Genomic DNA, 20,573 nt, shown 5'->3' on the forward strand with positions numbered 1-20,573 from the left:
ATAAAAGATAATAAAATAAAATAAAATAAAATAAAATTCCACGTAAGCACGGAAACAGACGACTGACACGGTGGTCCGTGCAGGCGTGAACCGAATCCTGTCGACGGAGGAAACCACCAACGATTTCTCCATCTCACGTCGTCTAATGTTTCATCATCATCATCATCTTTCCTACGACTTCTTTTTTCTTTTTATTTTCCCAATTGAAGTGGCGATGCCTTGCGATAGCTCTGCTCCACCTCGCCGCTGATCTCGACCACTTGATTCGAGTCTCTCTTGCTCTTGATCTCTCTCAAGGTATTGTATGTTTTATTGGATCCAATTTTGGGCTAGGGTTTTAAGGTTCTAGCTCAAATTTGGAGTTTCTAGAGTCGGAATCGCCGTTGCTCGCTGTTTCATCACCCCTTTTGCACGTTGCTGTGTTCGTTGATGCTTTGATTGGTGTTGAGTTGTGATATAACTTCGTTTTTAAAAAAAAAAATATAAAAATGTCGTGCTTGCTTCTGTGTAGTGTGAAACAAAGAGGATGGAAAGGTTGTTGAATGAAGGCCCAACGCTGCTGCAGTTGCATAAGTGGGAACCTTCTCAATTGCAACTCAAGCTATCAGAATTTCGAGAGGCTTTTATTTCTCCGTCGAGGCAGTTGTTAGTACTACACTCGTACCACTCCGAAGCTTTACTGCTTCCTCTCGTTGCTGGTAATAACTTTTTTTCCTTGTAACACAGTATGCATCTGCGTTTCAATTTTACTTGCGTTGTTCAGTTAATCTTCCTTTCTTTCTCACTGCTATCAGGGAGTTCTATTGGCAGTGAGGTTTCGGTAAGCTGTCATACTGAAGAGTCGTATAGTCCTACATGCTCTGTTGGGCCAGATCCAGAGAACATTGCATCTCCTTCTGGATCAGGAGTTGGTTCTGGTGAGCCAGGTTTTGTAGATAATTGCAGTTCCAGTGGCAATAGTTTTCCTTTTATCTCTGATGTAAAGTCTGTTGCTTGGGGTAGCTGTGGGGATACTTACAATCGGCACAAAGATCCTTTGTTTAGAGAATTGTTGTTCGTATCTGGAAATCATGGTGTTACGGTTCATGCTTTTTGCTGTATAAAAGATTTAAGTGACAGAGTCGAAGGCAAACCAAATGGTGAGCTGATGCATGGGAAATGGGTTGAATGGGGACCTTCTAGTCAAAATCAGAAATCAGAACACAAACGAGGCTCTTCTTTTGATGGCTCCAAGCAGTGGATGCAATCTTTGTTAATTGATTTGGAAACTACTGAAATTGATGGTATAACACAGTATAGGTTCCCTGAGAAGTTATCTTTTCCCGGTTCTGCGGAGGTTGTTTCATTCAGCATATTAAAGGGTGATTTACCTTTCTCGAACCTTCTTTTTCAAGACAAGCCAATACTTCAGAAGGATACTATGCGGGAGGAAGATGATAGCTTTCTCGTAGCTCCAGATCCGACTGCTATAGATGAAATATCTCGAGCTGATATGTCGATGAACAATGCTAGTATAAACAGTTTGTACAGGTGCACCAAAGTTTTCTCCAGCGATTCCCATTCGCTAATTGGATTTGTTATGGATTTATCAGACTGTGCATCTACCCTTTCAAGCAATGAAAACGATAGAAGTAAGGAGAAGCGTGTTGTCTTTGTTGCCGAGCTGTTTAGCTGGGGGTTAGAATGGGTTTCTCTTGTGAAATTTTGGGAATCAAGTATTGGACCTACAAATATGTGGGCAGATTTCTGTTTTTCTGATAAATTTGTTATCTGCCTCAGTGTTACTGGTTTGATCTTGTTATATGATGTGAAATCTGGGGATTGTATTTCTCATCAGGATATTTTACAGACATGCGGTCGTGGATTGCATTGTTTATCAGATATGCAAGAAGCAACTGTAGAGGCTGATCAGCAAAGTGAATTTCATAGTCGTACTCCACCCATGCCCAAGTCTCACATTGTTGGTTCCTCAGACAGAAGAAAGTTTAGAAAGCTTTTGGTATCCTCTCATACACCACTCATAGCCGCAGTTGAGGAAAATGGTTTGGTATATGTTTTATCTATGGATGATTTTGTTTCCAAGGAACACCACATGTCCGTTGAACCTAGTACTTATTTACGTCATTTTGGGCTTGGAAGTCTGGTTGGTTGGAAAATCGGTGGCATGGACGTTGGCCAGCAAAAAGTGCGCCACCCTTATCCTTCTGGCTCTCGAGTTGAAGATGCTTTTTCCAGGTGTGATCCTAGCTTTTCTGCTTTGGACATCTTGATGTCTGAACCATGTTTGGAAAGACAACATAACAATTTTGATCAAAGAGCTGGTTACTCTGGTTCATGGTTGAGTGGTTTTTCTGCTCAGCCTAAAAAAAATGTGCTGAGACTAGAAAATTTCCAAAGAGACTCACATGTCACACGGAATATGTTTGTATCTGCTGAAAAATTAGGATTGGATGATAACATATGTTTTTCTCCATTGGGATTCACTCATTTTTCTAGAAAGCAAACAAAAGGGGAAGATCAAAGCTGCAAGATTTTTCATTATAAGTTGCAGACGCATATGACTGCGAGAGATGATAGTTATTTGAATTATGTTGGCAACAAGATTTCTATTCAAGGTGCGGAAGAGAATCTCATTGACGAATCAGTTGGTTGTTCTTTCCAAGGATTTCTCTATTTGGTGACTTGTAGTGGTCTTTCAGTTTTTCTCCCGTCCCTCTCAATAACCTCGAATTACCCAACTGTTGAGGCCATTAAATATCTGCAGCCACTTCAGACCAGTATCATGGCATACCAGAGAAGGGACGATTTGAGAATAGGGGAATCACGTTTTCCTTGGCAAGTTGAGGTCATAGATAGAGTTATCTTGTTTGAAGGCCCTGAAGCTGCAGATCATCTATGCTCAGAAAATGGTAAGAACTTTTACGCAAGTTGGTAAATAACCTTGTTGCATCCTTTAAGCTTTTCATTTTAATTTTTATTGACCTTTCATATTGTCCAGTTTGTTTATAGATTGATATCTATATCTTAACCACCATGGCTTGTCATGCTGACAGAGTTAAGTACAATTAGGTGATTACTAGTTCACCTAAACGATGTCATGTGGGTTAGTTTGATATCAGTGGAAGCTAGCATACAAGAACTTAACTGTAACTGAATGCATGGCAAGTATTAATTATATGATAAAATCATGTCCACGCTTTCAATTAAGTTTCAGAGGTCGCCAGCTGTTTATGAGCATGAGAAAATGCTTGCAGTAGCTCAGTGAATTTGTTCTCTCCCGTTTCTTCACATTTACGTTATGATTTCTGTTATTACCCTTACTGTAATAACAGAACCCCACATATCGAGTCTTGATGATGATTTATAGATTTTCTGACTCTTAAGTTTTGTTCAATAAGCTTATTGTGTGTTAAATGAATCACTGGTGGCATAGGTTGGGACCTAAAAATTGTTCGTTTGCGTCGGCTGCAAATGGCGTTGGACTACTTAAAATATGATGACATCAACGAGTAAGTTGCTAGTAATTTTCTTGTACCATGAATTATGCATAGTTGTATCGGTTTGGTTGACAACTTCGGTTATTATTCTCTTATGGTCTATTGAAGGATGTAGCTACTTTAGTCTAGAAAGATTGCTTGTTAAAAGTTCGTGTAACTGTGTGTGTATCAGTGTATGATAGCTCTTTCGTTCCGAATTTTTCCCTACTGTTTTTCTACTAAAAATAAGGTTTCTAATCTATGTTTTTTCTTCTCGTTGTTGTTAGTTAGTTGAGTAACTTTAATGCTGTATTCCTGAATCATTTGCTGCATTTTTATCGTAGTACCGAAACTTAGTCTAGACTTTAAAGATTGATGGACATCTTCCAGTGCGTACACATCCTCATCTCATGTAGAAATATGATAGTTTTTCAGCAACATTTTGACATTGATTTTACTCTGATCTCTTGTCTCGATATGTTTTATGCAATCGATGCAATTTCTCTCGTATCATGAATTGATTTTAATTAACCTCTGCTGTATGAGAAGGTCTTTGAAGATGCTTGGTAATGTGACGCTGGCAGAAGAAGGCATGCTAAGGGTGCTCTTTTCTGCGGTGTATCTTTTGTCGCGCAAGAATATAAACGATTATGAGATTTCTGCTGTATCTAGGTGAGCTTCTTGATCTACTGAGCAGATGAGTGTTGACTGGTATAAAGATTTCTGCTTTCAGGTTTAAACTTTAGCGTACAAAATATCAAAAGCAGTGTTTTTCCTACCTGCTTACCCCTAACCCTAACCCCAACCCCAAACCATAACCCAAACCCCTAAACCCTAAACAAGTGGTATACGGATTTCTATTTTTCAGGTCTAAACTTTAAGGATGACAGTAAATAAAAAGTATCGCTCTCCCTGCTTGGTACTCATTAGCATTGTTTATTATTTTTATTACCCTAAACCCTAACCTAACCCTAAACCCTAAACTAAACCCTAACCCTTGAACCGTAAACATAAACCCTAAACCCATACCCTAAACTGCTAACCCTAACCCTTAACTACAAACCCTAAACCCTAAAATCAAAAGCAGTGTTCTCCCTGCTTGGTAGATGTCCTTACTCATAGAAACCCTAAATGATGCTTATACTTGCTATGCGTTGCACTTAGAATTGAAGGCATGTTCAGATTTATGCAAAAGTCAAATCAGGCTCCACTTCAGGATTAAGTGTATTGATGATTGACATGTGGTTGTTCTTAGAAACCAGTTTTAGCAACGTCATTATCTTGTAAGATTTAGTTATGCCACGTTCTCTATTGACTGGGGGCTGCTTTCACACTGGCATATTCATCCTTATTGCTACATGTGTAGGCTCCTTGCATTGGCTACAGGGTTTGCGACTGAAATGATTCGCATATATGGTTTACTTGAATATCAGAAAGATGGATACTTGGTCAACAGAAGTCCTAGGACACAAAGACTTTCATGTCCACCAATTTCACTGCATGTCAACGTTATGGAGAATTCAAGGAGATTGGCAGAGATGGGTTATCTTTTGGAGATCACCCGGAACTTTCAATCCCGTATTACCAGAAAATTTAAGCTAGGAAAGGTAGTATATGATATTCATAGTTTAATACCGTGTTAAATTTTATTATTACATTTGTGTGTGTGAGAAAGTCACTGAACTTGGTAAACCCAAATTCGTTGCAGGATGATTCTCAGCTTGAAAGTGTCCCAGATGCATCATCTGAGGAGGCAAGACAAATTGACACATATTTATTCGAGACCAATGAGGAGCTTGCTTTGACCCCTATGGGTATTATGACAGCCAAATCTGGTCAATTCATTGACGAAACAAGTTATGCATCTGGCCTTGTACTCCAAGGGTTTGCAGAGAAGAAAGTTCTTCCGCTGGAAAATCCCAAGGAGATGATGGCTCGGTGGAAGGCTAATAATTTGGATTTGAAAACCGTGGTAAAGGATGCCTTGCTCTCTGGTCGACTCCCTTTAGCTGTTCTTCAATTGCATCTTCAACATTCTAAAGACGTGGTTGAAAATGGAGAGCATTATGATACATTTACTGAAATTCGTGATATCGGAAGAGCTATTGCTTATGACCTATTTTTGAAGGTAAGCCTGAACATACTTGCTTAGACAGAGTGGTGTACATGTTAGATGTCTAGCGTTTGACTTTCTTGATGTGTAGGGTGAATCTGGGGTCGCCATTGCAACTCTGCAAAGGCTTGGGGAGGACGTAGAAGCGTCTCTCAATCAGTTGGTATTTGGCACAGTGAGGAGATCTCTTCGATATCAAATTGCTGAAGAAATGAGGAAACATGGTTTCTTAAGACCATATGAAGACAACGTACTGGAGAGGATATCACTTATCGAGGTATAACATTTCCTATCACTTGTTAGAAAAGTATCTTGGTTTTGGATGACTCTAACTTCATTTTAACTTCTTCGTTGCTTGAACCTGTGACAAAAAAAGAGGCTTTATCCTAGCAGCCACTTTTGGGAAACATATCTTGCTCGTCGAAAGAAACTCCTGACAGCTGAAGTACCGTTTGACTGCTGTCAAATGAGCTTGCACCTTGGGGGGTCATCTTTGTTCCAGCATCTTGAGATTGAGTGTGGGGAGGTTGATGGTGTTGTTCTAGGTTCTTGGACAAAAATCAATGAGAGTACATCTGAGCATGTGCTTGATGAAACCGATGTGATTGCTGGTTACTGGGCTGCAGCAGCAGTGTGGTCAAATGCTTGGGATCAGAGAACATTTGATCATGTAAGAAGTTGGATTAGTCATTCTTTCTTGTTACCTTTTAGATGTCTGAATATTTATCCACTTGCACCATTCCAGAATATTATTGGTACCTCCAGGTCCCAGGGGAAGTTCAAATAGATTCCCACCTACTCCGCATGTTTAGCTTGGATTTTGGATCAGTTGTATTATTCATTGATCTGCATAGCTTAACTGTGTTTATAGTCTTACACAAGTTCTTCTCAGGATTTTATTAGCTCTTTCCTTGTTTTATATTACGAGGCAAATACAGTCAAGAGGCAATCTGTGCTTGCTTTTCTAATAGCTAGAATCTTTTCCTCTTGACAAAAAATGTGCACAAAATTGTAGATTTGAATAATGATAGCTCTCTTAACTAGATCTTATTTAGTGACACTCTTTTAGTTTGGGTTGCATTTCATATCTTTTTACTTGAATTAGTAAATTGTGGGCATTAGATGGTTGCTACTGCAATCTATTATTACTACATAAACCCTTGAGAACTGGAAGTTGACATTAGCTTTCAGTTGTGGGAGTAACAGTGATATATTTGAATGTTTTTTGTTTTTTTTTTTTTTGTTTTTTTGTTTTTTTTTGTATTTCTCCATGAATTTGCTCAGGCAAAGGTTCTTGTTGTTCGTTTTAAGGAATTTCTGCAGTTTTTGGTTTTAGTAATGTTTCTTTTTGAATTTTTGTGCAGATAGTCTTGGATCAGCCTTTAGTCATGGGTGTTCATGTTCCATGGGATTCCCAGCTAGAGTACTATATGTGTCACAATGACTGGGATGAAGTCCTTAAGCTGTTGGATCTCATTCCTGAGGATTTATTATATGATGGAAGTTTACAAATTGCTTTGGATTGTCCGAAGCAGTCTCCTGGCGTAAATTATTCAATTTCTTCCCGTAGCGAGTATATATGTTCCATCGAAGAAGTTGATGCTGTACTTATGGATGTTCCTTATATCAAGATATTTAGGTTGCCTGCTGATATCCGGTGCTCCTTGTGGCTAACAACACTCATGGAACAGGAACTTGCAAAAAAGTTTATATTTTTGAAAGAATATTGGGACAACGCTCTAGATGTAGTCTACCTCCTGGCTCGGGCAGGTTTCATCCTTGGTAATAGCGAAGACTCATTTAAGGAGGAATCTTGTAAACCATCCCTAGATCTTTGTTTGTCCATAAAGAATGGAGGAGAAAATGTTGATACCCTGAATGCTGTTCACAAGCTATTCATGCATTATTGCACACAATATAATCTACCAAACCTTCTGGATCTGTACCTTGATCATCACGAATTGGTCCTAGATAATGATTCACTCAGTTCATTGCAGGAAGCTGTTGTAAGTGCTTTCCACGTCCATAAAATATTTATGTTACTATGTCTGTTCTTTCTACCCCTTTTGGTTAGTGTTTTGAAAACTCAATTTGTGAGAATGCCAAGAATCTGTCCAATGTATTCAGGGTGATTCTCATTGGGCAAAATGGTTGCTGCTCTCTAGGATCAAGGGCCGCGAGTATGATGCTTCATTTTCAAATGCACGTGCAATTATGTCACGTAGTGGGACACCAAACAGTGAATCCAGTGTTCCGGACATTGATGAAATTGTTTGTACTGTTGATGACATTGCCGAAGGGGCAGGAGAAATGGCAGCTTTAGCAACTATGATGTGTGCTCCGGTGCCAATTCAAAATTCCTTGAGTACTGGCAGTGTGAACAGGCACAGTAACACTTCTGCGCAGTGCACATTGGAGAATTTGAGATCATTTCTTCAGAGATTCCCTACCTTATGGAGTAAGCTTGTTAGTGCTTGTCTTGGAGAAGATATATCTGGGAACCTTTTTCGGACCAAGACTAAGAATGGTAAAGCCCACCACACTTTTTATTTTATTCTATGTATATTGAGGACTTACTCTCTCTGAATGTACGATTTATCAGTCTTGTCAGAGTATCTAAATTGGCGTGACGGTGTATTCTTCTCAACTGCACGTGATACCTCACTCCTGCAGATGTTGCCTTGTTGGTTTCCTAAGGCGGTTCGTAGATTAGTTCAGCTTTATATCCAGGTATCCATTTCTGATTTGTATACTTTATGTGCTTTTCTGAGTTGTACAACACAATTTCGACTTTCTGGAATTGAGGGATCTAGTTGAACTCAATAATTACACTGTAACGGCAATATAATCAGCTTAAGAATTTCTATGAAATTGTGTGATAACTGTGAAGAAGCACACATAGACAAACCATTAGGGGGAAGTGATCACTAAGATTTAGGGAGGAAGGAAAACACATCAAATTAGTTTGTACCAACCTTTACCATATTACAGAAGAAATTTGAGGCAATACACCAAAAGTGTAGAATGGAACTGTAACTCCGGTCTGCTTAATTAGTAGTATTTTTTTTGGCGTGCTGGCTTCTGTCTCGTCAATACAATCTATAGGTATTTTTCCTCCTGCAATTAGTTGCAGATTTTCCAAGGATGCATAGCTTGCTTGCTTGTTCGTGGTTCTTTTCAACTTGGAGACCTTATATCGAGCCTCTGATATGGCATCCTTGCGTTGGTTCACTATAGTAGAAAAATGGCTTGTAATAAACTTACATTTGTACTTTTATCACTGTATGAAACTTATCCGCCCTAGGGAACTCGCGAGCACATATATATGTTGCCTAAATGACTACTGATATAGTTTACACACCTGCTCGTTATCAGTATTTGAAATTTATCTGCTCAATGGAAATCTTTTGCTTAAAAAGTGTTTGCCCGTCGCTTATAGCAGAAAGTATTCTTCGTAGGGACCTCTTGGATGGCTGTCTTTCTCAGGATATCCTACAGGGGAATATCTACTGAATAGAGGTGTTGAGTTCTTTATAAATGTCGACGATCCGACTGAGATAAGTGCCATATCTTGGGAAGCCATCATCCAGAAGCATATCGAAGAGGAGCTTCATCACTCAAAAACTGAGGTGGCACTTTCATTTTATCGTAGTCCTGTTTCTCTAACCTGTTGACGATCTAACTGATTCAGTTGTTTAATAATGTCCTATTGATAACTGTCATGTCAATATCTCTTTTTACAGAATTATCTTTATGAAAGGTTGTCATCCCATGTTCATGCAACATATCAATTATTCGCTGACAAATAGAGTTTATATTTTCATTACCTATGCTTATTTTGAACCGAAATTAGGGAACCGAGCTTGGACTTGAGCACTTCCTGCATCGTGGACGACCACTCGCAGCTTTTAATGCTTTCCTGGAACAAAGAGTTGAAAAGCTAAAATTGGGAGATCAGTCTGGCACTTCGTTACATGGACAAAGAAATATGCAGTCAGATGTTCCTATGCTACTTGCACCTCTGACTCAAAGTGATGAGTCACTTCTTTCATCTGTATGTGCTGGTCACCTTACAGTTTCTAACTTAAGTTTATTGAATTGCTGTCTATTATGTCATGGCTGTTTTTTTCCTCTTCAGGTCATACCACTTGCTATTACACACTTTGAGGATTCTGTGTTGGTGGCTTCGTGTACCTTCCTTCTTGAGCTTTGTGGTTTATCTGCAAGCATGCTTCGTATAGACGTGGCATCCTTGAGAAGGATATCATCCTTTTATAAGCCTAATGATAATGTGGATATGGCGCAACAAAAATCTCTTGAGGGCTCTATGTTTCATGCAGTATCTAGTGAAGGTGATCTAATGGGGTCACTAGCTAGGGCTCTTGCTAACGAATATGCTTATCCTGATATCTCAAGTGTCTCGAAGCAAAAACATTATCCAAACAGTATTTCTGGCACGCAACCGGGTCTTCCACTAATGCTTGTTCTTCATCATCTGGAACAAGCTAGTCTTCCAGAGGTTGGAGCAGATAGAAAAACAAGTGGTTACTGGCTGTTAACAGGTGATGGTGATGGGTCTGAACTGCGGTCTCAACAGACACTTGCTAGCTTGCATTGGAGTTTAGTTACCCTATTTTGTCAGATGCATAAGATTCCTCTGAGCACCAAATATCTTGCCATGCTAGCAAGGGACAATGATTGGGTATGCTTCATGATAATTCTTCTTACTATTTTGTTTCTTAGCCTTGAGCTTTTATTTGATCTGATTTATGTAAATATCAGATTGGATTTTTATCTGAAGCACAGCTAGGAGGATACCCATTTGATACGGTGCTCAATGTGGTATGTCTCTCACTCTTTCACTGGTTTAAGAAATCACAGTCAGTAATTTTTTGTACTATGTTACAAGCTTTATATTTACGATTTATGACATATTTTCATCTGTCAGGCATCGAAGGAGTTTGGTGACCAACGCTTAAAAGCTCACATACTGACTGTTTTGAGATATTCCAACTCAAAAAAGAAAGCTACCATATCGTACTCAGATGACACAACCAGAGGTTTTACATGTTCCTCCTCCGAGGATGGAGCTTATGTCTCTGCTGAACTCTTTCGAGTTTTGGCGTACTCTGAGAAGCTAAAGAATCCTGGGGGATACCTTTTATCGAAAGCCAAGGAGTTATCGTGGTCTATATTGGCTCTCATAGCATCATGCTTTCCGGATGTTGCTCCGTTATCATGCCTAACAATTTGGTTGGAAATTACCGCAGCCAGGTGTGACAATATTTAATAACAGAATTCCAATTAGGTCGGGTGTATCAGAATTCATCTTCTGTTGTTCGTTCTCATCTATTTTATGCCACAGTAGTCATTTACTATCCTCTATAACATTGAGCGTTTCAGTTTTCTTATATGTTTTCTGGAATATAAAGATGCATACTTTTTGTCTTACCTCTAACAGAGATCATTCTTTTCAGGGAAACATCGTCTATAAAGGTGAACGATATAACAACTAGAATAGCAGAAAATATAGCAGCAGCCATTGTATCTACAAATTCCTTGCCAACGGATGCTAGAGGTGTCCAGTTTCATTACAATAGGAGGAACCCCAAACGGAGACGACTTGCTGCTCATACCTCTGTGGATTTATTGACTTCAGCTAATAGTTTAAACACCTCTGCTGGTATACCATTTTGTTCTCATAGAACAGATGCTGCAGAAGATGCAAAAGCTGAAGATCACAGTGTTACTGATGATTCGTCTGATGAGCATGCGTCTCTATCAAAAATGGTCGCTGTGCTTTGTGAACAACGCTTGTTTCTTCCTCTGCTAAAAGCTTTTGAATTGTTCCTCCCCTCCTGCTCTCTACTGCCATTTGTCCGTGCTCTTCAGGTTTGTCTTACATTTTAGCCCACTATTTACCCTCTCTGTTTTTATTGGGCCCTGGTTATTTGCTTACAAGAAATTTTTTACACGATATAGATGCATGGGTATGATGCTGTTTTTCTTCTTTTCTACAGGCATTTTGTCAAATGCGCCTGTCTGAAGCTTCTGCACATCTGGGTTCTTTTTGGGCTAGAGTTAAAGAGGAATCAATGCATTTTCAGTCAAATACATCTAAAGATGTCAGTTTTGGGGCATCTTGGATCAGCAGAACAGCTGTAAGAGCTGCTGATGCTGTTTTGTCAACTTGTCCATCTCCATATGAGAAAAGATGCTTACTGCAACTTCTTGCTGCAACTGATTTTGGTGATGGGGGAACTGCGGCGACATATTATCGGCGTCTTTATTGGAAAGTTAACTTGGCTGAGCCATCACTCCGGGAGAATGATCTTGACATAGGAAATGAGGTTCTTACTAATGGTTCTCTTCTGACAGCCTTAGAAAAGAACAGGCAGTGGGAGCAAGCACGAAACTGGGCTAAGCAACTTGAAACCATTGGTACGAATTGGACATCCTCTGTTCATCATGTTACTGAAACACAGGTAACAAAACTTCTTGGCATTTGTCTTATGCTTGAACTGCCAGAAAATCCCTGGTCATTTGGATACTGAAGGCCTAGCAACTTATAAGAAATCATGTTCTGAGACTATTATTGACCAGTTTAGCTATTACTGGCTGATTTTCCGCAATTTTTTTGTTTGTCTCTTGCTGCTTCTCTTGCACTGCATGGTGGTTACTCTATATCCTATGCGAGTTGCTTTTGTAGAGGTTTTCTAACTTATGGATGAATCACAATTGCATTTAGTGTAGGAAATATGTGAACTTTTTATTTGATATAACTTTGAAAGAGATGTGATGTTGAAGGAACTGGGCATTTTCCCTTGCAAGGCTCAGTTTTACATTCATATAAACTTTCTTTATTGAGCAGAAATGTTACTTGATTCGCGCCCTATTGTATATATGTTTTCTTTGTATTTGATATTTAGCTGCTTTGTGTGTGATGTACGCCACTGGTTCTAATTATCTTTAAGGATTCCCTGAATGTCCAATCTTAATAGAAATTCGTATCTGCTTTACATATAGGCAGAATCCATGGTTGCAGAATGGAAAGAATTCCTTTGGGATGTTCCAGAAGAGAGAATCGCATTGTGGGGTCACTGCCAAACTCTATTCATGAGATACTCTTTCCCTGCTTTACAGGTCACTTTTCTGTTTGCCTCACTTATAACCAGTTAATGTAGAAGCCTGATACTGATACAAGTGAATCTGTTGCTTATTCTTTTGCAGGCAGGTTTATTTTTCCTTAGGCATGCAGAAGCGGTGGAGAAAGATCTTCCTGCAAGAGAGATCTATGAGCTGTTACTGCTATCCCTTCAGTGGTTGAGTGGGCTAACAACTCTGTCACACCCGTAAGTGATATTGCACTACAACATGTTATCAGTTTTACAAGTTTTATGACTTTGAATTTACCTCTACCAGGGTTTATCCTTTGAATCTTCTGCGAGAAATTGAGACTAGGGTGTGGCTCCTGGCTGTAGAAGCAGAATCACATGTGAAAAATGTGGGAGCATTTAGTCCCAGTATTATCGGAAAAGATATGCTGAATGGAAAAAGTTCAAATCTTATAGACCGAACAGCAAGTATCATAACAAAAATGGACAGCCATATTTCTTCAGCAACGAAAAATAAAATTGGAGAAAAACATGACCCTAGGTCCCCTGGCCAAGGACATCAAAGGAACCAAGACACAAACACTTTAATATTTGGTGCGAACACAAAGCCCAAGAGGAGAGCAAAAGGAAATGTCCCACAAATAAGACATTTTGTGGATTCTTCAGATAGGAATAGTGAATTTGATGATTCCTTATCTCTTCTAAACATCAAAAGCGAGTTTCAGCTTCAAGAGGAAAGCACGGGATTGGAAATATCCTTATCAAAGTGGGAAGAAAGTATAGAACCTGCGGAGTTGGAAAGAGCTGTTCTGTCTTTACTGGAGTTCGGACAAGTAACAGCTGCTAAGCAGCTCCAACTTAAGCTTGCTCCAGGGACTTTACCTTCTGAGATAATTATTCTGGATGCTGCTATGAAGCTAGCAATGCTTTCTACACCTTGCAGTAAAGTACCATTGTCAATGTTGGATGGTGAAGTTCGTTCTGTTATTCAATCACACAGTCTAAATTTAGACCACCCTATGATTGAACCGCTGCAGGTTGTTTCTCTATATATTTCTCACCTGAATTTCAGTTGTTGCTGTGAAGACTATTACATTTTATATAAAAATACTACTTTGTTTAGTTTTCCCATTTTTTCCCTATCATTTTGTTGGATATAATACTGATTGGTATCTGATCATCTAGGTATTGGAGAAATTATCAAACATTTTAAATGAAGGCAGTGGACGTGGGATGGCAAGAAAAATCATAGCAGTTGTAAAAGCCGCTGACATACTGGGCCTTACTTTCACTGAGGCATATCAAAAGCAGCCAATTGAGTTGTTACGTTTACTTTCTCTTAAAGCACAAGATTCTTTTGAGGAAGCATGTCTCCTTGTCCAAACGCATTCCATGCCCGCGGCTAGTATCGCTCAGATACTTGCAGAATCCTTCTTAAAGGTAATGTAGCAAAACTATCTTTGTTAACTTGTATGTGTACAAGGACACACTTATAGATTTTTATTTTTGAACTTTGGATTCATCTTTTGACAAAGTTCTTTATCTTATGGCCCTTGTTTGATTAGTTACTTGGCAAAACCCTCCTATTCTGACTTTTTCTTTTTCCTCCTGCCTTTCTTTTTGTGGGTTATTTTGTGCTATGTCTTTAATCCGTCTTCCTTGTTCTAGGGTTTATTGGCAGCTCATCGTGGAGGATATATAGATTCTCAAAAGGAGGAAGGGCCTGCTCCACTTTTGTGGAGATTCTCAGACTTTCTGAAGTGGGCGGAGCTTTGTCCGTCTGAGCAAGAAATTGGTCATGCATTAATGCGTCTTGTGATTACCGGGCAGGAAATACCACACGCATGTGAGGTATGTGATTTTGAATCTTCTTAAAAATAGTTTTATTGCTGCATGAGTTTCTAGATAGATGAGAGGTAATATAACGGCCTGATGTATTACAGGTTGAGCTTCTTATTCTGTCTCATCACTTCTACAAGTCATCCACGTGCCTTGATGGAGTTGATGTTCTTGTGGCACTTGCGGCCACTAGGGTCGAAGCCTATGTTGCTGAGGGAGATTTCTCATGCCTAGGTCGCCTAATAACTGGAGTCGGAAACTTTCATGCTCTTAATTTCATTCTCAATATTCTAATCGAAAACGGGCAGCTTGATCTTTTACTACAAAAATTTTCTGCTGCTGCTGATGCAAACACTGGCACTGCCCAGGCTGTCAGAAGTTTTCGGATGGCTGTTCTGACCTCGTTGAATTTCTTTAACCCAAATGATCATGATGCGTTTGCAATGGTATGTCTTTAGTAGCTGGAATCAGCAAAGTAAAAGAGTTTATTTCATTATATTTTGCTGCTTACCATAGGTGACTAATTAATTCATTACCATACTAGATGATAGAGTGTATTTAGATTGACTTTAACCACATCTGTTACTTGTGCACGTGAAAGAACATTTTGGGATAGTTTAATAAAGTTACTCTTGTTCATGGCTTTTTTTCATGAAACATACATTGTCCGCAGGTATATAAACACTTTGACATGAAGCATGAAACGGCTGCGTTGCTAGAGGCACGTGCAGATCTGGCTGCACAGCAGTGGTTTTTACGGTACGACAAGGATCAAAATGAAGATCTCCTTGATTCAATGCGCTATTACATTGAAGCTGCTGAAGTTCACACTTCTATTGATGCTGGAAACAAAGCACGAAAGGCTTGTGGTCAGGCTTCCCTTGTCTCCCTTCAAATAAGGATGCCAGATTCCAAGTGGCTCTGTTTATCTGAAACAAACGCCAGAAGAGCACTTGTTGATCAATCCCGTTTCCAGGAGGCTCTGATTGTAGCAGAAGCTTATGGTCTTAACCAGCCAAGTGAATGGGCTCTTGTACTTTGGAACCTGATGCTCAAACCCGAACTAGCGGAAGATTTTGTGGCTGAATTTGTTGCGGTGCTTCCCCTACAGGCTTCAATGCTTCTGGAACTGGCTAGATTCTACAGAGCGGAAATGGCAGCTCGGGGAGACCAGTCTCAATTCTCAGTCTGGCTCACAGGAGGAGGCTTACCAGCTGAGTGGGCCAAATACATGTGGAGATCATTCAGGTGCTTGTTGAAAAGAACACGGGATTTGAGATTACGTCTACAGCTTGCTACAACAGCAACAGGCTTCTCTGACATGGTCGATGTGTGTATGAATGCGTTGGATAAGGTCCCAGAAAATGCTGGACCACTTGTACTAAAGAAAGGACATGGAGGAGGATACTTACCACTGATGTGAGTGAGTGAACTCAGAGATCATACCAAAGGATGCAATGCTAAGCATCTTCTGGGGTATTTGGAAAAACGGGTTTTTGACTGATTTCTTTTTGGTGTTCTGAAAAAGACATAAACTTGAAAGTCTGTTTTCTTCTTTTGTAGGGTTAGTATCTGTGTGTAGTTAGTATGTTCTGTTGATGGCCTTCACACAATTCTTCCATTTTTGTTCCCTTTTTTTTTTTTGTCCTCTCCTTATATTTTATTTTGCCCCGGCTATCAAATGGCCCTGTTGAGAGATACACAAGAGAGGACATAGAGATTGCACATTGCAGTGTACAGTGTAATACCTGTCTTTTGTATAAGTTATATTATAGAATTGCCCTGATGAATAATTTTGAATGAATTACAGTGTACAGTGTTATCATAACTTATAACATGTCTGATATTGTTTGCTGATTTGCTTCGAGTTCATGGTTTTTTGAAAAAGATGATTCAATGAAATTAGGACAAAATGAAGAAATCAAAGCTTTGACGACAGATTCGATCCTCAAGAGCTCTATACTCCATCGATTTTAATGCGGTGTAGCTTACGCGCTATTGGTGCGTGTGGGTATATAATCATGTCACGTAATTAAGAATAAAATCAAGGTAATATGCTATTTGCCTATTTCTAGTTAAAGAAGATTTCTCTAATCGGTATTTTGACTATTTTCTCATTAATTCGAAGGACTTGAGTATTATTTTTATTTTTCCAAATAAATTTTTAGAAAACTAATGTACTATCAACATTTTTTTTTTTTTTTTTTTTACTATCAACATTTAATAATGTAAAACGAAGGTCACCAAATTTTATTTTAGAAAAAAAACAAAAAAACAAAGAAGAAGCTAATTTTAAATATCAAATGACAAATACAATCAAGAAATTGTATATGGAATAAATCTGATTATTGGTACTTGACAAACTCTATCACACTGAACTCTCTCACAAAGGGGTTTGAATGTGAAAAACATTAACAGCTTGCTGCCACAAAACTATTCCTCCTTGGATTCTTTAACCGTATTGGGACGTCTCTGTGCAAGTGTTCTCTTAGTGCGCTCCAGGACACCAAAGAAGATTGAACCTCCAATACCTATCCACAACACTCTTGGCCCGATACCCTACATGTCAAATATCCTTGTAAGAATTCTCCTCTTATAGCTATTCAATTTACAATACACTTTCTACAGATTTCTACTTGAAAACTTTAAACTATTATCTGTGTTTGTGTGTGTCTCTGTACCTTTAAGAGTGCAGGAGCTCCTTCATCTCTTACAATTGTTTGAACACAGTCAACGATTCCTTGATATTGTTTGGATGACCCCTGAAAGAGTTGGCCAAGAAAGAACAATAAGCTGATTGGGTTTTGGAGTCGAAGAAGAGAGACTATTATTATTACCTGAACCATTAATCTTGTCTTAATAACATCAAGAGGAGTGGTGACTGCTCCTGTCAGAGCACCTGCATAAACCACAACAATATCCAAGCACCTCTAATTAAGTATAGCCATTTAAATTACTCGCACAATACCATTAAACTGGTTTTCGCTGTAATAACTTCATTGTACTTTGTAGTGTTAAGGTAAATGCAGACCAGAGTCATTTTTTCTTAAGTTCAGCGGACTATTTCTCAAAAAAGTTTGATTTTTTATGGATCCAAATAATTTCTATTAAATCATATAAGACACGTCACCAACCAGCAAATGCACCGATGAGAGCGTTCTCAGGATCACTAAGCTCTCTACGCGCCTGCCAAAGAGTTGACCAAAGTTAATCTCATGCACAATAGTAGTTCATCAGAAGTTACCATGCGTTTTATTTTCCGGTACCCTATCCAAGGATAGAACAAATAGGAGAAATGTCAATTTATTTTGCCAAGAAGCTTACTGCTTTTTTATATCCCAAGCAGAGCTGCTCATATATGCAGAACTGTATAGCATCAAAGGGCAAATCTCGCAAAAGGAAGGACCGATATCCCTGAAAGCGATTGAAACAAATTACCACATTAAAATTCAACAAAAACGTGCAGACTAAAAGCAAGATCTTAAAAAGATGTTACTAACTGCATATAGACCCTTAAATCCCTCTTTTGATGCGATAAGCCGAACAGCATTGGGGGCTGATGTAAACTGTCCGGTCTGCATTCTTTGCTTCACAACCTAATAAATACACAATATAAATGTGGACCGAGGGATTCAGTGTAGAACATGATCTGGATTCTGATATCCAAGAGGGAGTTTTTACCTCTGTAGGAACTCGAATAAGAGAGGCAGCAAGTCCACCGATGGCCCCTGCAGTCTGGAGTTTAAAATAAGGGAACAAATTATTCCTTTTCACTCTGATATACGAAGCGTATGTGAGAAACGGTTTAAATATCAAAAAATTTATTGATGCTTATTGTTACCATTCATTTATTGATATAATAATCTAGTGAAAACAGAGACTGATAAAATACTTTTTCAATAGCCAGACTAGAGATGAAGCAAATCTCTCACCAGGTGAGCAACTGCGCTTAAATGATCAGGAAAGGTCTTTAGCAGTTTCTGCTTTGTGGGTTCGTAAACTCCAACAAATAAAGCAGAAGCCCTACGAAGAAACATTGTTAAAATAATCAAGCGTCAAAACAAGTCGGAAAATAGGAGAAGTAGGAAAAGATAGGAAACAATTTTGTCTATTTGGGTTCTCGCCATTTAGGCTCTTTAAGAAGAAGCCAGACAATCATAATCTATGGTTGCTGCATCATGCATCACCAATGTCAAGTGGGCAGAGAGATAGTGAAATAACAAAAGTAAATAGGTCACTTACGGTAAGACACCAGCAATATTTCCAGCTAATCCTGAATAAAGACCCTTCAAAACAATTTTCCCACCTCCACGAGCTGCCTACATCATATGATCAAAACTCATTAGGAGCTTAAGTTCAATATTCTATTTCGCCGTTAAAAACCAAAGGACTACAGGGGCTAGTAGCATACATATAAAAGCAAGTCTAACAAAGAACTAAAATGAAAAAAAAAGTTTCTTAACCTGCCTGAAGTCTTGTCTTAATTGTATCAATTGGGTATAAAGCTGTTTCAACTACAACTCCAGCTGTACCTCCTGCTATAAATCCCTCTGCATCATCAAAACAACACATAAGAATAACAAGACTTAGACAGCTGAAGCTGCCGATCTCAGGAAACATGGTCTAATCATGAGGGCAGTATTTCAAACTCAGTGAGCATAAAAAGAATTTTTTTTTTTTTTTTTTTCAGATACAATGACGTATATGATACAGAAGATGAAATTCAGAAAATTGCGATTGCAAAAATGAAACCAAAAGAGTAAGTAGGGAAAGGCAAAATAGACACGAACCAAAGAGAGTGCGGAAGAAATCCAAAGGTTTGTCTTCTTGGGCATTAACAGATGCAAAGCCTTTGCTCGTTTTGAACTGTGGACTCTGCATTGTCCTCTTCGAAACATCTGCAACAATAAGTAAAACCAATACGCAAAGGAATTGAAAAAAGAAAGACTTGACAGTCAATAAATGAACACAGACAGTCAAAGCGGATTTTACCAAGAGAAGTCGTTGAAGAGCTCTTCACATCAACAGAGAGAGTAAGCGGAGCCATCGGAAACGCCTTTCACCTAATTTCACCAAACCAATTTCACTCATTCTCTTTCTTTGCAGCGAAACGCAAAACTAGTCAAGTAAGTGAAGCAGCAACAATATCCAATTATACATACAGAAAAAAGCGCATAAATGTAATGAGTGTGGCGTTAGAGATTACAGGAAGATACGAGAGAGGCACGAAGTGTAAGCAAGAAAGAGAGAGTTCACCAACACGATATTTTGCTCTCCTTCCCACAAAGGTTCTCAAAACGAAGAGATTAGACGAAGCTTTCTTCTCTCTTCTGTTTACATACAATTCTGTCTTTTAACCCTGAATGGGCCTAAAAGGACCCACTAGGCTATTATTAAGCCCGTCACTAATTTCTTAGTCGGTAAATTGCATAAAAAACGTGGTTATAGTTTAGATTATTTAAATCTGCATCAAAAAACAACAAAATTGGGAAAATAATAATTTAATTTTAGCATATACTTTTTGTAGTGATATACTTTTTTAAATGACACGTCATAAGGCGACGAAAAAAAAAAAAAAAAAATGACACGTCATAATAATTAAAAAACAGTACCAATTATTGAACTAACTTTATTTAAAAAAAAGCCATATATGTATATCCTGCTTTTTGAACAAAAAAAAAATGTACAGTAAAACCTCTATAAATTAATCATGTTGGGACCTTAGAATTTTATTAATTTATAGTGATATTAATTTATCTATAAATTAATATTTCTTATTTTATAGTGTAAATTAATAATTATTAATTTATAGTGGTATTTTCACTCTTAAAGTTCTTTAAAATTATGAATTGGGACAATTTTACAAAACAAGAATAGTTTTTAAGATTATATAAATTTTTATAGTTTCGAATTGAATTCTATATTTATAAGAAAATAAAAATGAATTCAAAATATTATAAATAAATTCCTATCTATAATACAAAGTACATACATAAATTCAAATTTATGTTTAATACCTCAATTGTTAAC

The 20,573-nt window shown here is 38.3% G+C and overlaps 2 protein-coding genes across 4 annotated transcripts; one reads left to right on the forward strand and one right to left on the reverse strand.

Annotated features, from left to right (window-relative positions):
• On the forward strand, positions 1-16,347 carry LOC17879534. Its single transcript, XM_023779049.1, has 26 exons — positions 1-297; positions 512-698; positions 795-2,909; positions 3,434-3,509; positions 4,026-4,148; positions 4,843-5,083; positions 5,185-5,604; positions 5,681-5,866; positions 5,966-6,259; positions 6,954-7,595; positions 7,717-8,116; positions 8,192-8,319; positions 9,048-9,218; positions 9,443-9,643; positions 9,728-10,291; positions 10,372-10,431; positions 10,538-10,863; positions 11,067-11,481; positions 11,610-12,074; positions 12,616-12,732; positions 12,820-12,941; positions 13,012-13,741; positions 13,890-14,144; positions 14,373-14,555; positions 14,648-14,989; positions 15,217-16,347. Exons 2-26 carry the CDS (start codon positions 527-529, stop codon positions 15,964-15,966), a joined length of 9,498 nt encoding a protein of 3,165 aa, XP_023634817.1. The 5' UTR covers positions 1-297; positions 512-526; the 3' UTR covers positions 15,967-16,347.
• A 465-nt stretch (positions 16,348-16,812) lies between these two features.
• Positions 16,813-19,866, reverse strand: LOC17879393 (S-adenosylmethionine carrier 1, chloroplastic/mitochondrial). Of its 3 annotated transcripts, none has more exons than XM_023778797.1 (13): positions 19,750-19,866; positions 19,536-19,606; positions 19,334-19,441; positions 19,007-19,093; positions 18,786-18,858; positions 18,476-18,566; positions 18,225-18,278; positions 18,044-18,139; positions 17,868-17,957; positions 17,678-17,729; positions 17,381-17,442; positions 17,225-17,305; positions 16,813-17,102 (listed from the first exon to the last, which is right to left on the reverse strand). In XM_023778797.1, exons 2-13 carry the CDS (start codon positions 19,588-19,590, stop codon positions 16,977-16,979), a joined length of 975 nt encoding a protein of 324 aa, XP_023634565.1. In that variant the 5' UTR covers positions 19,591-19,606; positions 19,750-19,866; the 3' UTR covers positions 16,813-16,976. The 3 variants fall into 3 exon arrangements, with proteins under 3 accessions (XP_023634565.1, XP_023634566.1, XP_023634567.1); XM_023778798.1 differs by lacking the exon at positions 19,750-19,866 and adding an exon at positions 19,706-19,724; XM_023778799.1 differs by lacking the exon at positions 19,750-19,866 and having other exon boundaries at positions 19,536-19,625.
• Between the last annotated feature and the right edge of the window lie 707 nt (positions 19,867-20,573).

Source organism: Capsella rubella, unplaced genomic scaffold (assembly GCF_000375325.1).
Source record: "Capsella rubella cultivar Monte Gargano unplaced genomic scaffold, Caprub1_0 scaffold_7, whole genome shotgun sequence".
NCBI lineage: Eukaryota > Viridiplantae > Streptophyta > Magnoliopsida > Brassicales > Brassicaceae > Capsella > Capsella rubella.